Genomic DNA, 16,505 nt, shown 5'->3' with positions numbered 1-16,505 from the left:
AATAAAATACCCAAAGGCATCTTATCCTCTCTTGAATAAAGTCTCTAACTGCTGAAGATTCGCATGAAGGATCAGTTAGGATGACTCCAATGTTCTGGTTAGTAGGGTCTCTACGTGTGGACAAGCTCGCCGTGGTATGATCTAATTTGCTGGAATCACAAGGGGACTTACATCTGATGATTGAACTTCCGATCTGCTTTGCTGGAACACAGGCTCTTACTGGCTTAGATTTGAAAAAATGGAAAAAGGATGAGGGCGAAGAGAAGATCTAATCCTAATACTAAGAATGTAGGAGCAATGATTTGATTTTTGATGAAACTCTAGCTAGGTCTTGTTTTGACATCAATGGACCATCTCCACAAGGCTAGTGCGATCTTCTAAGGGAAGCTTTATGATGTTCAAATCATCACCGCAGGCATAGACACCATCAAGTTGATGCATATCAATGAAGAAGCGACAAATTGAAATTGAGCTTAAGCTGAATGATTCCAGTTGACTACACAAGGCAAGTCTGCAATCAACAAACTGCTAGTAGTATGGATATACGAATTCCACCATCAATCAATCACATTTCCTCCATTCATCTAATCATCTACCATCTAGGATTGAAGACTCAACAAGAAACCATGCAAATTGCAAGAAACGACACACTTCACCATTACTTCAATGAAAATGGAGTTTGTTTACAATCAATGGCAACAATTTCTTGCCTTGTCCTCCTATTCTACTCTAATTACTATTCTATCAATTTCTAACTACTCTCTATCTACTAACTGCTTTCTATTATTTACAACTCTCTCTAATTGCTAATTAGCCTTTACAAATGAAAATGCCTGGGCTTATATAGTGCCCACAATACAATTCGATGGCTTAGATCAATTCGAGATCAATGGCCAAGATTTTACAATGAAAACCCTAATTAGGGTTTGTTACAACCATTACATAACATTTAATGCTTGACCAATGATAAAATTGTATTGCTTGGACACATGTCCCCTCTAGAAAAATCGACCAATGGATAGCCGGGGTAGGTACATCGGAGTTTGTGCCACCTTCCATGAGTTAAGTACATTGAATCTGGACATGCTGAGGTGGACCTCATTGATTGGAGACGTGATGACTAGGATGCCACCTCGTATGACACTTGGTTGATACTCAATTTGGTAGCGTTGAGAAGTTATCTTTGATTAACTCTTCTAAAATTATTTGCTTCTTCAACGAGCCCTTGTCCTAACTCCATGTGTCCTTGATGTGCAAGACGATGATGTACCTCGCCTTGGAACGCTGGATTGAAAGAGGTCGCCCCTGTCCTGGCTTGATCGTCCCGGCGAAGACCGTCCTTGATCCGGCTTGATTTTCCTTGATGAGATCTCCATTCGATGCCTTCACAACATTTCATAATTAGTAACTAGATATTGCAATGCATAACATAGATTAGATTAATTTTAGGAAACTTCATGATAAATCCTTGAGTTATCATTTCATAAAAACGATTGAGCTATTACAATTCAAAATTTAAAACTATGACGATCAACGATTCAAAATCAAAACAATAAATCCAAATCGCCATACCTCACTTGAGAGCTAACTCTAGAATGCAAAACAAGGATTGCCTAGGCAAAATTAATGTTAAATGGCCTCGACATGATCTTGAAGGATAATGAACATCCTCTTTATCAATTCGCCACCCTTGGGGATGTCTTTGACGTGGTCTTTGGCAAGTCCGCCTAACTTGAAACTTGAACTCCTTTGATAATGCTTGTGCCTTGTCTTCTCCAAAATCGCATATGAAAGAGGATAAAATGATGATTTGAAAATGAAATAAACACCTCCCTTTATAGGCGCTCACCTTCACATTGACCCTAGGCCGACTTTGGTGAATAAGGCAAAAATAAACTTAAAGGCCGACCTTTGTAAAATGAAACAAATTTTAAATCAAGCGCCCCATTTTATTTATAATTAATTAATTTAATGCCTATAATTTTAAATAAACTCGATTTTTAAAAGGCAAAAATTAATTAATAAAGACCCATGCCCTAATGTTAAATGCTAACTTTAATTGGATTTCAAATTTATCGATTTTTTCCTAGCATTTAATAAAATCTAAAGAATGTTTTAGCGCCAAATTTGGAAGAGGTAAGGACACAAACCTATCGCTCTGGTCCCTGACTAAGGGACAGGAGCGATCCATTAACTTTGTCTTGATCCTTGCATTTTTGACGTTCAAAGTCTTCATCTCCACGTTGAATTTGCCATTTTCGTTGGGTTCTTCGAACTTGATTGATTTGCTTGTGTGAACAGGTGCCCTTTATGACCGTTATCGCCCTGGTCCCTTGGAGAGGGACAGGAGCGATCTAGATGTTTTCACTTAGATCTTGTATCTTTAATCTCCAATTTTCATCATAAGGCGAATAATAACATTATTTCTTCATTCTATGCTTGTTCCACTTAACTTCTACAAGGCGTTTTTGATGTTTGGAGGATCATCGCCCTGGTCCCTTGGAGAGGGACAGGAGCGATCCTTGTGTCTTGGTCTAAATTCACCACCTTTCAATCTTTGTTCTTCGTTCATTGCCTTCCAAATAACGTCCTTGACTTTGTGCGACCCTGCCTTGACATGTATTTGAAGGAAAATGAAGGTTTTAATAAAAATCGCTTTGGTCCTTGTCCAAAGGACAGGAGCGATATAGCTTCTTTGTACAAATTGGTATTCATTTGACGTTTAAAACCCTTGTATATCATCTTGTTAAGACGCCTTAGACCTTGTGCGACCTCGCAAAACCTTGACTTGGCATGAATTTTGTATCAATTGGCAAATATAGTAAATATCGCTCTGGTCCCTTGGAGAGGGACAGGAGCAAACTTCAAGGTTTTGAGTTCGTCCTTGCCTTCTTCAACTTGTCATTACCTTCATTGGGTAAAACGTAGTCCCTTGATCCTTCTTGGTTGCTCAATACTTGATAAACTTTCAAAATCTAGGCCCTTATAGGAATTTCGCTCTGGTCCCTTCCTGAGGGACAGGAGCGAATTAGGGTATTTTAATGCAAATCCTTCAATTTGGTGATCTTCGTAACTTTGTGTTTCATTGAGATGCCTCGAAATGTCCTTGCCACCTTATATCCGGACTTGGAGTGTCTTGAACTTGGAGGAAAAGCGACATAATCATTATATCGCCCTGGTCCCTTGGAGAGGAACAGGAGCGATTTTGCTCTTGTAGGCTTTGTCTCACTTTGCTAACTTCAAAAATTATCTTCAATGGTCTCATCATACCTCCTTTCATTCATCTATGCCTTGGAATTCATTGTAACCTGGCAAGAAATTTGTCTAAGACAAAAATCGCTCTGGTCCCTGAGTGAGGGACAGGAGCGCCCAGGCCAATATAGGTCTCATTTGGTGTCCTTCAATCTTCAATTTTGTCTTCAACGAATCCGTTACATCGTCCTTGCTTGCCTCAAACTTTAAACTTGCTTGCTTTTTGCCCAAAACATGCCTCATGAAGAATTTCGCTCTGGTCCCTGGGAGAGGGACGGGAGCTATCACTGAACTTCGCCCTGGTCCCTGACTGAGGGACAGGAGCGATTTTTCATTTTGGTCCATTTTTCTTTCACGAATGCACTTCAAGTTATATTCAACTGATGAAATGTATCCCCTTTGACCCCCTCAAATCGCGAAACCACTTAAATCTTGCAAGGATAATGCGAAATTGGAATTCAAGCTCCGGTCCTTCAGTGAGGGACAGGAGCGAATTTTGCTCTCTAGGCCAAATCGTTACAATTTTCATCAAAAAATGTCTTGGCTAAGGAAGATATCATCTTACTTCATGCTATGAATAAAAGTTAATGTCCAAAAAAGGTCTAAAATTGTGCATATAAAGAAAATCGCTCTGGTCCTTCAGTGAGGGACAAGAGCGAATTTGACCTTCTAGGCAAAAACTTCATCATTTCATTGTTTTTGATCAAGTCTGGATGCTCTATCATGCTCATTTCGTCCTTCACCATGCCTTTGATGTCTCAATTCGTCCAAACACGGTCAGGAATGGCTCAAATAAGTATTATCGCCCTGGTCCCTTGGTGAGGGACAGGAGCGCTTCGCCTTGGTCCTCCTGAGAGGGACAGGAGCGAAATTCGCTCTGGATCCTCAATGAAGGACAGGAGCGAAATTTGACTTTTCGAACTCTCTATCAGGATAATTTTTATGGAATATAACATTTAAGTATAAGTTTATACTTTAAGTTATATTCCATATATACTTTCAGGATGTTTGAGAGTGGTTTCAGACCTCCAGGAGTTATATTGCAAAATCTAGTTTTTTGAGGTTTCTCAGTTTTCAGACTTAGCCAAATTTTCAGGACCTGCCATCACTCAAGCCGGACTTGCTTATCCATGTGATCACCTGGGCGACACTCAAAATGGAAAGGCTAACTAACAAAACCCTAAAAGACCAAAAAAACAAACCCTAAAAAGCAAAAAAAAACATGGGTCCCCATTTGCAATGGGGCGATGTGTGAAAACGTCACAACAAGTTGGTGCTCAAATTATTGAATTGAGGTATTGGCAGAGTTGGTGCTCTCAGTAGGGATTTGGTGACTCCTTAGGGTTGGTGCCCTTAAAGTTTGTAATTGATCTTATCTGTGAGACTGGATTAGGAGAGTATATCCTAGCAGCATTACTCACTATGGTTTTCCCCTTCCTGGGCTTCTGCATCAAATCTTGTGCAGTTGTTTCATGCGTGATTGCTTTGCATTATAGTTTCAATTTCAGTTGAAAAGCAATTCTAGGAAAAGAGTTAATTGGATAAAATTTTAAGTTTCATTTACTACTGATTCAACCTTCCCCCCCCCCGCTCTCAGTAGTAAAATCTTCAGAATTGTCCATTAGATTGATGAGGATCTTCTGGAAAAACTTTAAGAATTTTTATTTCCGTGGTGTTTCATATCACTCTCATATATCATCGAGACGAGAACAAAAAAGATTGCAAGATTGTAGACATATTCTCCTATAAAGTGCTAACAGATTCCATGGGGGTACAGAAACCAAAAACGAAGGGGAGAAAATATCCCCAGATATATACCAAAAGAAAACAAGTTAAAAAGAAACAAAGAATTTCTCGATGCTGTTGTTATTCTGCTAAGTCCAGTTCCCCATATATAACAAATGGGCACTACAGATAATTATGTTTCCACCATTTACAAAACTTGGAAAAATATTGCTTTTCCAATTTTATACAGCTAACCATGTTCATTTTTAAGAGTCAGCCATCTCCCAAAGTCTGTTACATATCTCAACGCAAGACATCTTTGTCCTATCAAACTCAAACTTCTCTATTTTTTGTTTCTCCCTGTCTACAATATCTGGAAAAAGTTAAAGGAATCATAAAATATGCAGCAATTTATTGTCTTAAATTAATGGTAAAAAATGCCTTGAATACATTGCTATCATTAAATACACTCTTGGAATGTCTCACCTTTACTGAGAAATTCTAAGTTTGTAGACAGGCAATTTGAGCTTAAATTATAAGTGATATACAAAAGTTAGGACAATATCTATTTTGCATTAAAATTAAAAACAACTAAAGGAAAATAACAAAATAATCAGACTGAAATTAATGGGGCAAGTAATTCATACACAAATCAAATTGAAGTAAAATATCCATATATAATAGTTTCAAAGGAATAAATCAAATAACCAAATAAGCCACAAATTCCTCCTAAACATGCAATTTTTTTAAAAGGATACGACCCATGTACTTGTCCATTGCACTTAAATCTGGAATGATTCTTGAAATAGATGCATACAAAGAAAGTTCACTCCTGCAATTGTTAACATTAACAGTATATGAGAAATTTTTTGAGCAGGACCAATCAAACAAAAGAAATGAAATTAATTTTAAACAGAAGCCTAATATACAATAGCGTCCAAAATTAACTCCTCAACTGGTATTATTATTTGCATGGGAGAACAGATGGTCCTTCATTATCCAGAGTTTTTACCACAAAAGAGATAAAATGCATCCAAACAAGGTAATCAATTACTTAATTGCATGTGCAAGCCGAGGACAGGATGTCGACTTCCTTGTTTTCTCATTGCATTAAAGGACTTTTAATATTTATAATTTGGTTTTAGAAGAGCATCCTACACACATTAGCTAGGATTTCTTGTGTGGGTGGATGTGTGAGTCATTGACAGCCAAAGTTTTTATAAATACTTTGACTCTTAAAACCTAGCAAAATTCAATCTTAACAGGAATCTGATATGCACCAAGAGACTCTTAAATGCCTCTATACACAATATCCAATGTACGTTAAGATTGATCTGTGATAGCATACAAAATGAAGGAAATGTGCTTGTGGGTCAATAAAAATCATGTGAATAACATGAATGCTTAGATAAATGAACTTGAGCTAAACCTTACATATTTCTAAATTACACAGTTCAGTACTGTATATATACATGATAAGGGTGTACACATGTATACAGGTTGAGGTAACAGGCAATGTATAGACTAAGTGCCAGGAGCGGTGATGCACAGAAAGAGGAACAAAAAAGGCCAGAGATTAAAATGAGAATTCCACCTTAATGAAATCTTGTGAATTGAGTTAATACAAGGGAAGATTTATATTTGATGCTCTAAGAAACATGTACAAAGATGCATCTTAAATTCTATAAGTTTAAAACATTCTACAGTACATGCTACAATGACTGTTTTAAGCAATCAAATTTATTCTACAGTATTGGTCCCCACTCCCTGGATTCATTACCGTATCTTTCATAATCTATAAATTTCTGTGAAAGAAAGGTTTTTCTAAGTGGGAAATTGGACCAGAGAGCAATATTTGCACCACATATTTACTAGCTTAAATTCTAATTATGGTTTCTTTGGTTTTATCTGTACTGCCAGGGTAATGAAAGGCATTATCATGAATTAGATTGAACATGTTAATATTTGTAGACAATTTACTATACTAAATTGCATTCTGTTCTCCCATATAAATTTCTGTGAAAGAAAGGCATATGCAAGCGCAATATGCCTTTTGACAACTGTCAGAATACAATTTAGTATCTTCTAGAAAACTCTCAACAAATCGAACAATATAACTCTCAAAATAATGGTTTTGCTCAAGAGATACGTTCTGAGAAGGCTTCATGAACAACTAGGACATTACTGGCATACCTTTCTATAGAAACATCTATGTAGAAGATGCTGAAAGATATCATTCTCAAAATGCCTATTCCATGAAAACCACGAATCCAGTCCAAAATAGACACCATGAGAATGATATCTATCAGCATCTTTTACATAATTTTTATGTCAGTTTATGTTACCATAGAATAATTTTAAATATGAATTTATTTTACTTCAGAGTTATTTTATTTTACTTTAAAGCTTATTTACTACATACATATATATATGAATGAATTTTAATATTGATGTCTTTATAAATGTTGGCTCTAAATAGTTAATCTTTACCCGTCACTGTAGATTATACCTATCTCTTCCTTTGCACTTAAAATCAAATCCTCTATTAAGGGCAAAGGTTGTAATATTTGATTTTATTCTTATTAAAATAATATTGTAATATTGATATAATGGTCATCTTAGTCATTTAGTTAGTATTTAAAAGTTCCTTTGTCTTTTGTCTTTAGTTATTTTTGGGAAGTTTCCTCTCTATCTTTCGTGTTTCTATTTTATGTTCTTCATTTCATGGTATCAGAGCTTAGGTTCTCTTTTGGCCAAAAAAATTTAGTAAAAAAATTCGTGGGTTTCTGATTTTTTTCCACAAAAAATCATGGAAGGTTTTGCTTGATTTTTTTCACAAAAATCTAGAATTTTATTTCTATTTACTACTCATGATGGTCACAAGTAAAGTTTTTAAACAGACTATGAGGTTTTGTACGATTTCCTCCTAAAAAACGTGACTGGGTTTTCTGATTTTTCTCCACAAAAATCATGGAGGGTTTTACACAATTTTCTCTTCAAAAATCGTGGTTCCTCTATTTGTTTCTTGTACGATTTTTGTGTAAAAAAAATCGTGGGTTCTTTCTCTGCTAGAGGGTTTTCTTATTTTTTCAACAAAAAATCATAAAGGGTGGTGTTGTTATCTGGGTTTTCTAATTTTTTTTCTAAAAAAATCATGATGGGTTTTTTGCGTGAGTTTTGAGAAGCTGATCTTGATGTCTCTAGATAAAGGGAGGGATGGCTTTGTTATCCAACATCATGTTGGAAGGTGTGTAGGGGAAAAACTGAGACTAAGTATGGAAACCCTAATCCCACTCTCATACATACTCATGGAATACGAAAGAGCCTAGGGAGGTGTTGTGACCATTTCACACATCGCCCCATTGCAAATGGGGACCCTTGCTTTTTTTTGCTTTTTATGGTTTGTTTTTTGATCTTTTAGGGTTTTGTTAGTTAGCCTTTGCATTTTGAGTGCTGTCGGGGAGATCAATAGGATAGCAGGTCCCGAAAATTTGGCTAAGTCTGAAAGTCCTGATCCTGAAATTTGGCTAAGTCTGGAATGTCCTGAAAATTTGGCTAAGTCTGAAAGTCCTGATCCTGAAATTTGGCTAAGTCTAGAATGTCCTGATCCTGAAATTTGACTAAGTCTGGAAATTGAAAAACCTCAAAAAACGAGATTTTGCTATATAACTCCTGGAGGTCTGAAACCACTCTCAAACATCCTAAAAGTATATATGGAATATAACTTAAAGTATAAGTGACATTTCCTTCTATCTTACTTAAATGTTATATTCCATTAAAATTGTCTTGATAGAGAGTTCGAAAAGTCAAATTTCGCTCCTGTCCTTCACTGAGGATCCAGAGCGAATTTCGCTCCTGTCCCTCTCCAAGGGTCCAAGGCGAATCGCTCATGTCCCTCACCAAGGGTCCAGAGCGAAAAAGCTTAGTGGAGTCATTCCTGACCTTGTTTGGACAAATTGAGACATCAAAGGCATGATGGAGGACAAAATGAACGTGATAGAGCATCCAAACTTGATTAAGGACGATGAAATGAAGTATTTGTCTAGAAAGGTAAATTCGCTCCTGTCCCTCACCAAGGGACCAAAGCGATTTTATTCATATACACATTTTTAGACCTTGTTTGGACTCGAACTTTTATTCATGGCGTGTAAAGAGATGATATTTTCCTCAGCGAAGGAAATTTGAAGTGAAAAGTAAAAAGATTTGGCCCTGAGAGCAAAAATCGCTCCTGTCCCTCACTGAAGCACCGGAGCTTGAATTCCAATTTCGCATTATCCTTGCAAGATTTAAGTGGTTTCGCGATTTGAGGAGGTCAAGGGAAGTATGTTTTGCCCGTTGAATATAACTTAAGTACGCCACAATGAAGAAAATCAGCCTAAGTAACAAGTTCGCCCCTGTCCCTCTCCAAGGGACCAAGGTGACTGGCTAGGGCACCCCTGTCCCTCTCCAAGGGACCAGAGCGATTTTCCCTCAAGACAAGATTCGGGCAAGAGAAAAACAAGTTTTACGTTTGAGGTGGGTGAAGGAAGACGCAATCGATCCGTTGAAGATAATTTTCGAAGCTAGCAAAGGACGAATTGGCTTGTAATTGCAAAAGTGCTCCCGTCCCTCACTGAAGGACCGGAGCTTGAATTTCAAATTTGCACTGTTCTTGCAGGATCAAGACAATTTTATGATTTGAAGAGACCAAGGAAAACATGATTTATCCTTTCCGCGCCCTCATCTTTTTTCCTTTTTTCAAATCTAAGCTAGCAAGAGCCTGTGTTCCAGCAATATTCAAAGCAAATCAGAAGTTCAGGCATCAAATGTAAGTCCCCTTGTGATTCCAACAAATCACATCATACCACAGAGAGCTTATCCACACGAAGAGACCCTACATACAAGAACCTTGAAGTCATCCCGATTGATCCTTTTCGCGACATCTTCAGCATTCGGAGGCTTTACTCAAGAGAGGATAAGGTACCTTTAGGTATTTTATTATGTGTTCGATAGTGTACAAAATACACGTCAACAGGGGGTAACGCACGTCGGCTACTTCTGATGAGAAAGAGAGAGTCGTGGATTACATCTTAGGTTTTCTATTCCTTTGCTCTAAATGAGAGAGGAATGATGCAAAATGCAATCTAACCTAAAAAGCAAGTAAGCAAGCAAACCCTAATCTGAGAATGCAGATCAAAGAACAACTGATACACTGCTGCAAAGTATAGATCAGAAGGCAAAATCAAATGTGCACCTATGTCTGAAATCTAAGCAGAAATGTTCGAGACCAGGGTGCCACGCCACTGTCCCGATTTTGCAATTTTGGAGCTGCAACTGACATAAGGGATTCTGGAGCCTGCAAAGTTTTGTTCTGCCAAGTCCTACTGACAGAGGACAAGACCATGGGGCCACGCCACTGTCCTAGGCAAGACCAGGGCACCACGCCCCTGTCCTTGGGGTTTCTACCAAGATCTGCAACCCAAAACTATCCATGTGTGCTCTTTTGGTCTGGAAACTTCCAGCGACGCTCGGATCTGAACTTGTACTTGAAGCTAAAAAGGAGGGTTTGCCTTAGTCAAACACTTGTGTTGGTGATTTCCACCTCCACGAATAGCCGATAATGTACTGAAAATGTGTGTGCAAGATCCTAAGAATGAAAGTAAACAGCCTAGAGCAACCCTAAAGAGTAAACCCTAATTGCTTATAATTGACAAAGTAAATGCTCTAAATGCACAATGCAAAGTGATCTAAAGCATGAATGTGAATCAAAATGAAGCTTATGCAAAGACATGAAAACAACATGAAACCATACCCAACCCGAAGGGAAAGGTACAAGCCAATCGTCAATCGGTGATCTCCTATTGTTCTTCTACATCTTCAAAAGCCCCTTATTGATAAAATGATGCTTGATGAATGTTTGATGGATGAATGTTGAATGTTGTTGAAGACTTCAAAGATCTACTCTTTTGTTGCAAAGAAGGCTCTAATGCTCCAAAAATCTATTCTTCGATTCTTAGAAGAAGACCCCTTCAAATGAAGAAAGAGAGCTCTTAAGTATGAAACCCTAGATCTTAATTTCATGTTTAGGCCGACCTAGGATTTGAATTTCTCGGTGATATTTTGGGGTTAAGCATTATTATATCATAGGATTGTGCTCCCGAAATTTCGAGAAAAAAGCTGCAGACCATGTGCATTCCCGCCATGGTCCGACCAACTTTTCACGAAATTTTCAGGGCCGTTAGATATGATGATATTAGAGCGAACCCCAAAGTTACAGCTGATTTCAAGATGTTTTGATATGCAAAATCGGGCCTAAACTATCAAAATAAGACATAATTAGGGTTTATGATTATATGATTCATTTGAGGAATAAAATGAAAAAGGGCACGCTTAGGGTAAAGGGCCCAACTTTATAATATGTAAAGTGATGAGACATGACCATAGATTTAATTTAATTAATTAATTAAATGCTTAAAGGGGAATTAGAAATGCAAGATGCAAGACACACTAAGGCGGGTGCTAACCTAAGTGTGAAATTGTACCACCCTAGCAAGGGTGTACAATTTACGACACTACATTTAGTGGTCATATGACACTACGTGCATATGCAAGCTAAAGTATAGAAAAGTAAACATCATTTGAAATAGGATATATCCATAAGTTGTCAAACGAAGCCCCCGGCAGTATTTGCAATACAAAATTAGGAACCACATCCTACAAAATCACATGTTAGATCACAAAATCACCTAATGCTTACTAAGGAAAGTGATGAAATTCGCAGGTAGCTATCTGCCCCCCCTGTTTCGACTTGCTTATTAGTGAGGTGAAACAACGTATCATGTTTTCCACAACGAATTGTGATAAAGATTTTGATGAAGGAAGTTCACAACAAGGCTTGATTGCTCATCCAAGCATATTATGGAACTAATGCGGAGCGAGAGGAAGAACTCACAATTCCAACGCCACCGACAGTGCGAGAATCAGAGCTTCGTAGCTCAAGATATGATAGATTGAAGAAAAAGTGCAGAAATTAGGGTTTTAACTTAAAAAAACAATCAAAAAGTGCATAACGCATAAATATGAAAGTGACACCTTCATTTGTCACTTTCTAACTTTTTGGCACTATTCACTACAGAGGAGCCCACATACAAGCCATCATGTCGCGACGCCGACCTGAGTGACCTACGAGGATGAAGATCTTGCGCCAGACCGTACTCGCCGGCTGACCGCTCGACGAGGTGAGTTGACCTTCCATTGACTCCATTTGAATATTTCATGCTTTCATAGTTTTTAGGAATGATGATGTCCTCCCCAAGTCCGGGCCCGAGCCCCCTCTTCGAATACCTAGGGGTCCTAGGGCGCCCTGGTCCTCCTATGGCGCCATGGTCCCAAGGGGCGGCCCTGGTCCTCCTAGGGCGCCATGGTCGCAAGGGAATGCCCTAGTCCCATCTGGGTGCCTCGGTCCCACCTGGGCGCTATGGTCCACTCAGCGCGCCCTGGTCCTTGTTCGGGGCGACCAGCGACAACACGAGATCAGGCGATCAATGTTAGAACTGATAGAATGATTGCATTGATTAGATGATAGTGATGATGATTGATTACTGATGATAGATTGCTTTGCGTTTTGCAGACACCGCCATACATCCGCGAGCATACCGCCGGTCTCATCTTTCGGAGCCTTGGAGAGCAAATCCCAAGGCTGACAGCGAGAGAGAGGGATTTGCTACATGCAGTGAGCTTGTGGGATGCGATGACCATGTCGGCCATCCGATTCCATTCTGCGATGCTGATGGCGCTGATGGATAGATGGGATGCAGACACCTCGACGTTCTCATTACCTGTGGGGGAGATGACGATCACCCTTTAGGATGTATACCGCATTCTGCGCCTTCCCATTAAGGGAAAGATTGTGAGATATTGATCCGACCGGAGAGAGGAGGATTACAGGAGAGAGCAGGTGCATGTTGTTGGGAGAGTGATACGCAGCAAGACGAGGCGCCCACATCATGGTCAGCTGGCTCCTACACCCTATCGATAAGGTTCCATTAGTGAGGCGATTTATGATTGCGACCCTTGCATTAGCCGTGTGCCCTAATGGGTGCGACACACATATGCATGGAGGACTCATCTACGCTATCTAAGCGATGGAGAGACATAGGAGGGTACACTCTTGGGGTCGGAGCATGCTTGCGCATCTCTATCACGACCTTGGGGAGTATGTGTTTGGACAGGGATGCAGCTTGATGACATGCACGCTACTACAGGTGTGGATGTTTGAGCATATTACATACACTACGTCTGCTACAGCCCCCATAGAGCTAGTCCCAGAGCAACCTAGGGTATATGCTTATCCTCTTACCCACTAGTGGCGATTCGGTGATCTCCTGTATTGGAGGTTGAGATTAGATAGATTGACAGCGAGCGGAGTCATATGGAGACCCTACCTCAGGATGTACATGTGGGCAAAGATACACAGGCAGATGTTCAGCATCTAGAGGAACCGTCTTCTAGAGGGACGATGCAGCCACATAGTCATTTCCTTCTACTTCGACCGATTTCGGCAACAGTTCGAGTTCGAGCAGTGTGTTCCTACTAATGTGCCCGTGTACATCCGACACTCACACGTGATGTCGAGGCTAGGAGCCATTCCTAGGCCTACCAGTCATGAGATCGACATCACAGACTCACACGAGTCGGATCAAGACATAGCGACACACTATAGAGATGATTTGGCACGCACCGGCGATACATCACATGGTGGGGGAGGACATACCCTGGAGCCATTTTCCCAGTAGACTTCCCTGGAGGGAACCCTAGACCATGGAGACAGTCAGGCGACAGAGAGGGACCCCGATACATCCGAGGGCTCATATGATCAGGCTGACGACACTGGAGAGCAGGAGGCAGGGGAAACGAAGACGATCCTGACACTAGAGATGGAGATCGAGATGGAGATGATGAGGAGGACGGAGTGGACGACGAGGACGAGGACGAGTCAAATGCAATTCTTCATCACTTCGGAGAGGATACCATAGCCCTAGATCCACCGAGTCTCCCACTGCAAGCAGAGAAAGACCCTATAAGGGATCCTGATCCTAGTCGCCATCGGCCCACACCTACTATACAGAGACAACATGATCGCGGAGACCCTAGCGGGTCCCAACCTCAGGGGGTCGTTGTTCACGATCCCTATTGGGGAGAGGGAGATCTAGGTAAGGTCTCTTGTTATTGATTAACTTATGTAACTTACTTGCTTTAGATTTGATGACATAGGATGTTACTGATGAAAAAATTTCTCTCTATCTTGCAGCTACCATCCAGGAGTGGCATTCTTTGATTCAGAATGCAGTGACAAACCTCATTGTGACTGCGCACATCCCTAGTTCTTCACAAATATCACACAAATCCTAGAGTAAAGGATGACACGAGGACATTTTCTCACCGATTCGGACGAAGATGGAGGTCCTACGAGAGAGATTACGACAAATAGAGCATGACCTGGCAACATCACAGACAGAGGCAGCCACATACCGTGGGATCATGATGGAGAGGGATCGCAGGCGCTCCTCGCGGAGTCACTCGCGGTCCATGTCACAATACACCCCCATGGGGCCACCCCCACGGCCAGATCAAGAGGGGGCATCTAGCCACCATCCTCCAGCTACTAGTCCTAGGGATAGGAGATGATTTTGATGTATTGATGTATATATGATGACACTCATGGCTATGTTATTTTAATGCTTAAACAATATATGCATTGCTTAGATTAGAAGTAACATATTGAGTAATGAACATGTATGTCTAGTTCTAATTTCCATGTGATTGATTTCTCAATGCTTCATGATTAAATTGATACATGTGTGATTTAAATAACTAAGTATTTAATCAAATGCTACTTTGATGATGTAAAAGAAGAATGTATTAAGCCCGAGAACTATATGACTAATGTGATTTATTTAACTCTAATTAAACACAACATGATATAATTCTACTTAACACATAAGAAATTGTATAATATGCTAGCATATATGAAATGTAAATCTATTCAATTTACACAAAAGAATCCTAGACAAACAATAAAGTAATGAAACATGCTTGTCAAGAATGAAGTAATGCAAACCAAAGAATATAACATCATTTAATCTTACATACTTTAATGAAGACATGCTAACATATTACCCAATTTGGAAGAAAGAGATATAGAGAAAGAACTGAAAGTAGACTAGAAAGAGAGAGAGAGAGAGAGAGAGAGAGAGAAGTAGAACTAGGCATATTATCTACGAAACCGCATAGCATTTATGGGTTCCTTGAAAGGGGTACCTTCCACATCTGCTATCCTGTAAGCACCTGATCCATAAACCTCGACAACAATGTATGGTCCAAGCCAATTAGGGTTGAATTTTCCTTTCTCCTCAGGTAAGGCATTCACGTTGCGCTGATTCTCGTAAAGGACTAAATCCCCTACCGAGAAGGAACGTTGAATAACCTTATCATTGTAGCTTCGTTGCAAAGTTTTATGATATGCTTGACTATGCTCGAGGGCATTTATATGCCGTTCATCGAGCATCTCAAGTTGTTGAAGTCTTTGCTCTCTATAGGAATCATCATCCACTATACCCCTAAGAGAGACTCTCAAAGAAGGAATCTCTAACTCCAAAGGCATAATGGCATCGACACCATAAACAAGATTATAAGGAGTACAACCCGTAGCAACACGTACACTCGTGCGATAAGCCCACAAAGCATAGGTTAATTGAGTATGCCAATCCTTACCATGCTTGTTTACAGTTTTTCGAAGAATTTGTTCAATTATCCTATTAGAAGACTCAGCTTGACCATTCGATTGAGGATAATAAAGTGTAGAAAATTTATGTTGAATATGATATTTCTCAAGAAATTTCTTCACATCCATATTTTTGAATGGCATTCCATTATCTGAAACTAAGGCGGAAGGTATCCCAAATCGAGAAATAATGTTTTCCAAAATGAATTGACAAATTACTTTAGTGATAGTGGATCAAAGAGGAACAGCTTCCACCCACTTCGTAAAGTAATCAGTGGCAGTTATGATGAAAGTATGTCCTTGAGATGAAGGAGGAGATATTTTACCAACAAGATCCAAACCCCATGTAGAAAAGGGCCAAGATGCTACCTAAGATCGAAGCTCTTGGACACGAGCATGGATCAAATTGCTATGTTGCTAACACTAATGGCATCTTTTAACAAACGCAAAGCAATCCTTCTCCATGGTTTGCCAATAATATCCCATTCGGAGCAATCTCTGAACTAAGGATCTATCCCCAACATGCCCCCCACAAGCACCTGAATATGCTTCCTCAAGAGTAATAGGGATTTCAGCCTTGTTTAAGCATCGAAGAAGAAGACCATTATAACCCCTCCTATAAAGAACATTAGAAAGGATAATGTATCTAGCAACCAATTTGCGAATCCTAGCCCTAGTATTCCTATTCGCGGAGTCAGGAAAGGTACCATCACTCAAATATCTCACGATATGCGAGTACCATTCATCAGAATAACGCAACAATATG

General features: G+C 39.6%; 1 protein-coding gene across 2 annotated transcripts in view; it reads right to left on the bottom strand.

Moving 5' to 3' along the window:
- Positions 1 to 5,035: 5,035 nt before the first annotated feature.
- Positions 5,036 to 16,505, bottom strand: part of LOC131067272 (kinetochore protein SPC24 homolog) — an 83,990-nt gene continuing 72,520 nt past the window's right edge. For both annotated transcript variants that reach the window (XM_059221277.1, XM_059221278.1), the window contains exons 5-6: positions 5,736 to 5,809; positions 5,036 to 5,350 (exon numbers count right to left, since the gene is read on the bottom strand). In XM_059221277.1, the coding sequence (XP_059077260.1) occupies positions 5,244 to 5,350; positions 5,736 to 5,809 (181 nt within the window). In that variant the 3' untranslated portion in view covers positions 5,036 to 5,243. The remainder of the gene's footprint in view (positions 5,351 to 5,735; positions 5,810 to 16,505) is intronic.

This window comes from Cryptomeria japonica, chromosome 5 (genome assembly GCF_030272615.1).
Source record: "Cryptomeria japonica chromosome 5, Sugi_1.0, whole genome shotgun sequence".
Taxonomy (NCBI): Eukaryota; Viridiplantae; Streptophyta; class Pinopsida; order Cupressales; family Cupressaceae; genus Cryptomeria; species Cryptomeria japonica.
Note: the sequence above shows the minus strand (reverse complement) of the source record. Positions and strands in the feature narration are given on the sequence as shown.